Source organism: Arachis ipaensis, chromosome B02 (assembly GCF_000816755.2).
Source record: "Arachis ipaensis cultivar K30076 chromosome B02, Araip1.1, whole genome shotgun sequence".
Lineage (NCBI taxonomy): Eukaryota > Viridiplantae > Streptophyta > Magnoliopsida > Fabales > Fabaceae > Arachis > Arachis ipaensis.
The window spans coordinates 104,430,421-104,439,439 of record NC_029786.2 but is presented as its reverse complement, the minus strand read 5'-3'; the positions used below and the strand labels follow the sequence as shown (position 1 = coordinate 104,439,439).

The following is a 9,019-nucleotide window of genomic DNA, read 5'->3' as shown; positions in this document are numbered from 1 at the left end:
ATTATATACTCAACTCTAAATAAAAAATAATAATTTCCTTGTTTGATTGTCACATTAAGAATCAGAAAATTGGTGTAATATATATAATTTAATTTTGATACACTATTAGTATAAATTTTTTTTACACGTGCATCCAATCATATAACATCACATTAACAAAAATAACTAATTTTTACATTAACCGTATAAATAATTATCTAAGAAAATGATTCTGATTACACGACTATGTAACACTGTCAATGCATCAAAACATATATATATTGTTGGTTATTGAATTTGATGGTTGCATTATTGAATGTAGAATGTGGAGAGAGGTTGGCATGTGCAAGATATGCAGTGTTCGGAATGGATTATGAAGGACATGGACATTCAGAGGGTATTCGTTGTTACATTAGCAACTTTCAAAACATTGTCAATGACTGTTCTCAATTTTTCAACTCCATTTGTGGTAATAATTCCCTATTATCATTCCATTTTTCTATATTTGGAAATTAAGCATTCAAATTAAACATGCTAATTAATTATTTGGAATTTTCAGTGCTTGAAGAGTATAGTGAAAAGCCCAAGTTTTTATATGGGGAATCAATGGGAGGGGCAGTGGCCTTACTTATTCATAAAAAATATCCTTCATTCTGGGATGGTGCTGTTCTTGTTGCACCAATGTGCAAGGTATCAATAAGTACATATATTTCACCAAATTTACAATTAAGTCTCTATATTATTATTTTTTTTATAATTAAGTTCCTACATTATTTTTAATTTTATAATTAGGTCTTTTTTATGTTGAAAACGTTAAAATTAATGAAATATTTTTTTTAAAATACATGCGGTCAAAGATCTAATTAGATTTTTAATTATGAATATTTTCAATTTGCGAAGAAATACTCAGTTAATAACTCTAATATTGTTTATACTAGAAATGACCTAATTATAAAATTAAAAACAGTGTAAAAACTTAACTGAAAATAAAAGTATAAGGACCTAATTACAAATTTGGTAAAATTATAGAGACTAACAGAATAATTAAACCTAATTTAATTTGTGGTCAATTTTTTGCATATACTTAATATGATTGATGAAGAAATTAAAGTATTATTATGCAAATATTTAAATATATTTATGTGGCAGATTTCAGAGAAAGTAAAGCCAAATCCAATGGTGGTAAGCTTGTTGACTAGTGTGGAAAATATTATACCAAAGTGCAAAATAGTTCCCTCAAAGGATGTCATCAATTCAGCATTCAAAGACACTACAAAAAGAGAACTTGTGAGATTTCTTCATAAATTTAATATTTTAATGGAAAATTTCAATAGTTAATTATTGTGTCAAAAAAATTTTTTTTTTTTATAATTTTATGATGATATGATTGCAGATAAGGAAAAACACGTTGATATACCAAGACAAGCCCAGGTTGAAAACGGGATTAGAGATGCTGAGAACAAGCTTATATGTTGAAGCCTCGTTAGAGCAGGTGATTAATTAGCACATTTAATGTTATTATTATGGATACTAATTTGGCATCATCATGTAGTGAAACCTTTTTTTGATTCTCTAGCTGGATAACTTGATCTCATATTTCTCAACAACTTTTTTTACTAATTTTGAGTGCATAAAAAATGCATACTAATTTGGTTACTTACTGAAGTTACTATTATTACACTACGCTTTTTTAGAACAAGCTTATTTTTAAACGGTTCAACTAGGTATCCTTTAAAAATCGTACAACATTCAGCCTTTTATTACAATAATTAAAAAAAATTAAAACAAACACAACTAAAAATTATGAATAGATTTGTTGTCTTTTTAAAATTAAATACACATTCAAAATACAATCTAAAAAAACTGAAATTTAAAATTTAAAATTTAAATTTTTGTTTCAGATTTAATATATTTAATTATTAATATATTATAATTTAAATACATATCTAAAAATCAAATTATTCAAAATTCAAAATTTTGATTTTAAAAATATAAAATAAACCTTAAACTATCAAATTATTAATTAAACTCGTACAAAACACTCAAAGAAGCAGAGAAGTCACGTTTGCGCCATGTCGAAAATTGCGCACATGGAAAACTCAGAGGTGCACATCGAGAAGTCATCATCCGCTGTCGTTCATCCTCTTCCGCGCTCATCCTCAACGCTGCCTTCCTCCTTTTCGGCACTCATTTACAACGCTGTCTTTTTAATGTTTAAATTTAAATTTTAAATTTATGATTTTGGATGTGTTTTAAAAATATTTTCTGTATAACATCATAATTTTAGATGTGTTACAATTATTTTTTAATGTTTAAATTTAGATTTTAGATTTATGATTTTGGATGTGTTTCAAAAATATTTTCTGTATAACTTCATAATTTTAGATGTGTTACAATTATTTTTTAATGTTTAAATTTAGATTTTAGATTTATGATTTTGGCTGTGTTTCAAAAATATTTTCTGTATAACTTCATAATTTTAGATGTGTTACAATTATTTTTTAATGTTTAAATTTAAATTTTAGATTTATGATTTTGGATGTGTTTTAAAAATATTTTTTGTATAACTTAATATTTTAGATGTGTTACAATTGAAAAAGAAACTACAATTGAAAATATTTTAGTTTATGTATATAATTATATTCGACCATTCATAATTTTTAAATTAATTGTTGATTATATACTTTATTTGCAACAACTTTATTAATAAAATTAAATAAGATCAACCTTGTTCCAATTAAATCAGCAGAGTGTTTTTATGTTTAAATTAAAATATAATTAAAAATGTCTAACATGATATTTCTTAACAAATTACATAAACACATGTGTGGAAAATAATGATACCTTTCACCAATGCAAAATGAGAGAGTGCTTCAGCTGGAAGGTGGTGATGGTCTTCACCAATGAAGACGAGATGGAGAATTCAGCTGGCAGCGTCCTTTTTGGTTTGGGATTCACTAATGCGTGTGAATATCCCGTAGAATAAGGAATTTAAAAAACTGTATCTGTTACGTGAAGTTACAAAAGTAAAGCAAAGTCACCGTAACCACCAATGAAGTGGGTAGGTTTTAAAATTTAAATTTAAATTAAAATCTAATTATAGATATGTATCTACAAAATAGGAACATGTTACACTAAAAAAATAATTAAATATTATTTAAATCTGATTAAAGGCTGATTAAAGGCTGATTAATATTGTACAACTAGCATTTCCCATTTTTAAAGTACGTTGTCCAACTCTGACATTTTCTAATTATTTTTTTAAGGCAAAAACTCAGGTGAAGTCGACTTCACGTGAAGTTGATATCTGAGAGCCGTTAAATGATTTTTCATCTAACGACTCTCAAATATCAACTTCATATGAAGTCGACTGCACCTGAGTTTCCAGCTTTTTTTAAACTATGCGAGATAATTGTTCGGGTTAAATTACACAGTTGGTCCCTACATTTTCAGTGAAATTGCAAATTGGTCCCTACATTTTAAAAGTTTGTAATTGGGTCCCTAAAGAGAATTAAAATTTGCAATTTAGTCCCCATCGTTCAAAAAGTGTTTGATTTAACAGAATATTCTCAGTATATTCTCTATTTTAACAGAATATTCTCAGTATATTCTGAGAATATTCTATTAAATCAACATTTTTTTACTAGCGGGGACTAAATTACAAATTTTGATTCTTTTTAGGGACCCAATTACAAATTTTTGAAGTGTATGGACCAATTTGCAATTTCACTAAAAGTGTAAGGACCAACTGTGTAATTTAACCTAATTGTTTGCGAACAAGATGTATAAATAATTATATATTTAACACGTTTCCTTACGTAAGAACTTTTTTGTGGATTTTGCATGATATTTACATAGATTTTTTTATTTGTTTTATGCTCTATTTTTTTTTGGATAACAAGGTTCGAACTTTATACATTTAGATTATAGAAATTCAGATATTATATTATGGAATCACTTTTTTAAAAAATTTAAGCTGATAGAAGACATACCAATAATTATATATGAATTATATTGAAATTGCATCTACATCCAATCGAATACTAAATGAAGTGTAAGCTTATAAAATGTTTGGCAACTATATGTGTATTATCCATGTTCAATTGTTTGATGTAGAAAAGAAATAATTGAAACAAAAGCTACCCGAATTTTGAACAGGTAACATTGCCATTCTTAGTATTGCATGGAGATGCAGATACAGTAACAGATCCAGAAGTAAGCAAGACATTGTATGAAAAAGCAAGTAGCATAGACAAGACCATGAAATTGTACCCTGGAATGTGGCATGGCTTAACATCAGGGGAGCCTGATGAAAACATCGACATTGTGTTCAAAGACATCATAAGCTGGCTTGACAACCATGCTAACAAGGCAGGGTTTGAGGCTTTTTTAGAACAAACCAATGACAAAAATAACTTTGTTGCCGAGGTCAAAGGACGTCGCTATTTACGTCACTCATCAATGTAAGAGAAAAAGTATTTTGTTTGTAATTACAATTTATTGTATGTTAAATGGACATATTCATTTTTATTATTAGATGAGATGTAAAATTTTAATTGATTTGATTCTTACCGTGGATAACTTGATGGTTAAGAGTGAATAAGTTAAGTATAATAATAAAAAAAAATGGAGTATCTGTAATGCAATTCAGGTAACATTGTTTTGAAAAATATTACTTCCAAGAAAAAGATTTTCTTTTAATTTTTGGAAAGAGTTTTTTTTTTGGGTGTCTATTTTTGGAAAAAGTTTGTATCATATGTCCATATCCCTCAACCCGACAGGCCAAAGACTAATCCGTCGCGGATCGGAGCTCCATTTAAGGGTCTGTCGCTGGCCAATGGATTGCTGCATACACAAGGCGGGATTCGAACCCCCGACACTTGCTTAAGCGGACGAGTGAGCTGACGACCAACCCAAGTTGGTTTGGAAATTGTTTTTATTTTCCCTTCAGAGCATAAACAAAACGTGAGTCCAAATATTGCACCAAAAACACAATGGGTCCAAATTGATTCCAAAACCAAAGCAAAACATTTGTGGCTCAAAACCAGTTAGTTTCCTGTCCAAAGAAAATCAGTTAGTTTGTCTGACCCCAAAAGAAAACAATTGGTAAGTTTGGGGTAAAAAACACTTCTAAAAAAATATTAGTAAAATGATAAAATTAGAAAAGCTTGATATTAACTTTGTTGACACATGCTCGTAGCAATTAATAATAGTGCAAGAAACTAGCTAAGCAAGTATACTTCTAACACGGTAACGATTTAAAAGTACCAAGATAATTTTAATTGAAATTACTAAATGTAATACTATAATGGTCCAAATTTATCTTGATTTGTCATAGTACATTTGATTCCCAGTATTTGGATTACTTTCCTCTCAGGGATTTAACTACCAATATGCCGAAACTACGTTTAGGTCAACTTATTGTAGATTCAAAACCTCAGAACATTGCAATTACATCCCATAAAAAAAAAGCTTAAAAATTTATATAGTAAAAGAATATAAGACAGCTGAAACTTAAGAAATGTAATCATATCTGGCTACTAATCTTGAAAGAGGGGGGTAACCCCCCAACATATAAACTATAAAAGATTGACATTATAATAAATTGACAAGAGGGGACACTCAAGTTGAGCTCACTTTGCTGCTATGACTAATGGACATTGAAGAAGGGATATGGCGGATCAAAACACACTAAGTGTCTTTAATCCTTTAGTTACTATATCTTTTTTTTCTTTTCCCTTTTCAAAAACCATGGGGTAACCTATGAGATGGTTCCAAACCAACCCAAAGCAGTAATAAAATTAGGCCACAGTTGAACCTTCCTTGTGGTCGCCGAAAATGCGCTGCCGGAAGTCGGAAACCATGAGAGGGAGTCCCTTCCGGAGGTCGACCTTGGGCTCCCAGCCAAGAAGCTCCTTAGCTCTGGAAATGTCAGGCTTTCTCTTGTGGGGATCATCCTCTGTGTTGGGCCTGTATTCTATGCTTGCATCTGGGTCTATTGTTTCTTGGACCACCTAGATATATCACAATCACCACAATAGAGGTTAATTATGTCACATATTCATGCATTCAATTAATGGGGGCTTCATCATTTATGTGAATGAGACTGAACCTAATGATTCCACCGACTGAAGAAAAGAAAAATCAAAGTACTAAAGTTATTCACCAAAAGATAATATCACAAGCAAAAGAATTTTCACAATCTCCAATTTCTTATAGCTAGTTTAGAAATATCTACTCTTAACATGACTTATAATTGCACAAGAAAAGAAGAGCCAAAAATTTTTTACCTTGGCAAGTTCAAGCATGGTGAATTCACCGGGGTTCCCAAGGTTGAAAGGTCCCACATGTTCTCCTTCCATAAGACGCATTAGACCCTCCACCTGTTACCACCAACATCACATTAATACATCAAAACAGCAGCATCTTATCTTAGATTCGGATGGTACATTAGCAATCTCACTCACTGATCTAGGACAGTATCCAAATATAATAATCACCAATGAATTATTTAGTACCTCCCTTACTATCATTTTTTTAAATACATTTTTCAGATCAATGTATTTGTATCAAATATATATTAATTTAATTTTGAAACTAATTAAATAGTTAGTGCATTGGTTGAGCAATTAGTAGAGGGGAAAACATACTAAAACATCTTTAAATTAAACTAATCAAACAATCCATATTGTTGAACAAAATTTTAAATAAAAAAATGATTTGGATAAGAGAATACTATAATATACATGTTAGTCATACACTTCATGCATTCACCTTAACACACGATGTTGGTACTTTAATTTACAATTCACGAGGATGATTATTTTTATTATAAATAAATCAGAGAAATTTATTTTATGAAAATAGTAATGTGGAAACTGCCATTACAAGAAGAGGCTGGTCCAGTTGGGGGGGCCTCAACGCTCGTTAGGAGTCACATGGCAATGCTTCTTGAGTGACACGAGTACGAGCATCGCATTTGGGTCATTAAAAAACACCAGCACACACATGCAAAGCAGCATCCTTTATTATTCATTTACTCTTACTCTTATGAGGGAGAAATCAGAAAAGACCCTTTTGCAGAAAGTAAGGAGTTATTTCTGATAATTTTGCAGGAATCACATGGGGTCAAACCTCATTTAAAACCGTTCACTAGAAGAAAGAAGTAACATGGAATCCCCAGATCCAACCTTCTCATAAACAAGTACCATAGGGATATATAATATATAGATATTTATGTATTCTCAAGCCAACCACCCAAAACAAGTATCATTTTTTCTATATATAAATATGCAAATATCTATTCTCAATACAAACCTTCCAATACAAGTAACATATATTTCGTCTGAATTTGTCTTCCAAACAAAAATAGTTTATGTCTCTATCATAAAAACTAAATGAATTTATATATCTGACTCAAAGATGAAAGTTTTCTTTTAATTCTAATTATTAAGACCCCCCAACAAACTAAATTCGAAAATCAGTGAGGGAATGAGTTTACATAAGACTAAGACCAACTCAATGCTGGCTACAAAAGTACGTTAATCATAATTTATTTCTAAAATGTTATAGTTACTTGATTTCATTAGAAGCAAAGTGGAAGCAACCATAGGATGTAGATAAAAAAAAAAAAGTGATGTGAATTATTTTGACTTACCAAATCAGATACATATTGGAAGCTCCTTGTTTGCTTGCCATCTCCATAAACAGTCATTGGCTCCTTCCTTAGTGCCTGCATTAGACACACAAAGACAATTTAAAATTAGGTAAACAGATAGGGCCAACAGCAACAACCCATTACTCTCAAATGATCAAATCCTTAACTAATAAACACGGTTTGGTTTACACATCATTTTCATAACGTTTGCACTTTATTATATATAATTCCGTGTGTCTAGTTTTATTAAACAATACTTGAAGAATTAGTTTGGTTTGAAAAATCAATGGAAATAAAAAGGAGGACCCACCTGAGCAACGAAGTTACTAACTACACGTCCATCATCTAAGCACATTCGGGGACCGTAGGTGTTAAAGATCCTAGCAATTCTAACCTGGAAAATATTAAAATAATAAATGTTATAAATAGAATAAGTCCAAGTGAATTGAATGCAATGGAAATAAAAAGTTGAATGAGAACGAGGATTGGATAGTGTTGTTGTTAGGACCTCCACACCGGCTCCTCTGTGGTAGTCCATAGTCAACGTCTCCGCCGTACGCTTTCCCTCATCGTAGCAGCTTCGCACACCTGTCACGCCCACATCCCACACATTTAATTAAATTGCATAAATAAATAATAATACTAGTTTTGGAAAATACTAATGTCTAAATAGTATCTGCTTAGCGCAATTGAATAAATTATTCTTTGAACCAATATTTTACTAGATCAGTAACATAACTTTTAATTATATACTGTTTCCAGCTTAAAACCAGCTAATCCTTATTTTTTCCATGATTAATTAAATAAGTTATATCTTAGCTTTAGACATAAACTAGTTCAACCATACTACTAAAATTAAATATCCTGTATTTTAAAAACAAGTTAGGTTATCAATGACAATGTCCCATGTCAATTTTGTGCAAGTGCTACCCCCCTAACCCCCAGCAGACACTGAAATCAAATCACAGATCCAACCAAATTCTACCTAACCATTGACGCCACTAATCTTGAAGAAGCCATTACTCTCTTGCTCTGTAATTTTTTCACTCTTTTTACGGCGGGGGGTTTTGTTTTTCCCTTGAGGTTCTCATGTGACCGTCCATCAGAAGAGAACAACAGAAAATCTGAGCCATTGAAATTTTGTGGACCCGAAAATCACGGGATCCCCGTTCCCATGATAGAGGCTACTACGCCCTTCTCTTCTCCCGTTCTCCCCCTGAAAATTCCCCCCACGGCCCCGTCTATTACGTGGTCCTCTCACAATTCTCCACGTGTCCATCAACTCAACAACCCCTCACCAAAAAAGACCTCGTTCTCAATAAAGAAGGTAAAAAGACCACCCTGACCCAGCCATCACTCCTTGTCCGAAATCTCACCCAATTC

General features: G+C 31.3%; 2 protein-coding genes across 3 annotated transcripts in view; one reads left to right on the top strand and one right to left on the bottom strand.

The window, feature by feature from the left end:
* Positions 1–4,596, top strand: part of LOC107626161 (caffeoylshikimate esterase) — an 8,099-nt gene extending 3,503 nt beyond the window's left edge. Inside the window, exons 4-8 of the mRNA XM_016328964.2 lie at positions 302–448; positions 539–669; positions 1,129–1,266; positions 1,373–1,471; positions 4,138–4,596. Of these exons, the coding sequence (XP_016184450.1) occupies positions 302–448; positions 539–669; positions 1,129–1,266; positions 1,373–1,471; positions 4,138–4,446 (824 nt within the window). The 3' untranslated portion in view covers positions 4,447–4,596. The remainder of the gene's footprint in view (positions 1–301; positions 449–538; positions 670–1,128; positions 1,267–1,372; positions 1,472–4,137) is intronic.
* The window catches only part of LOC107626160 (UDP-glucuronic acid decarboxylase 2), a 6,478-nt gene continuing 2,845 nt past the window's right edge, over positions 5,387–9,019 (bottom strand). The window contains exons 3-7 of one of the 2 annotated variants that reach the window (XM_021116499.1): positions 8,145–8,224; positions 7,947–8,030; positions 7,637–7,711; positions 6,270–6,362; positions 5,387–5,993 (exon numbers count right to left, since the gene is read on the bottom strand). In XM_021116499.1, the coding sequence (XP_020972158.1) occupies positions 5,781–5,993; positions 6,270–6,362; positions 7,637–7,711; positions 7,947–8,030; positions 8,145–8,224 (545 nt within the window). In that variant the 3' untranslated portion in view covers positions 5,387–5,780. The remainder of the gene's footprint in view (positions 5,994–6,269; positions 6,363–7,636; positions 7,712–7,946; positions 8,031–8,144; positions 8,225–9,019) is intronic. The other variant, XM_016328962.2, reaches the window with a different exon arrangement.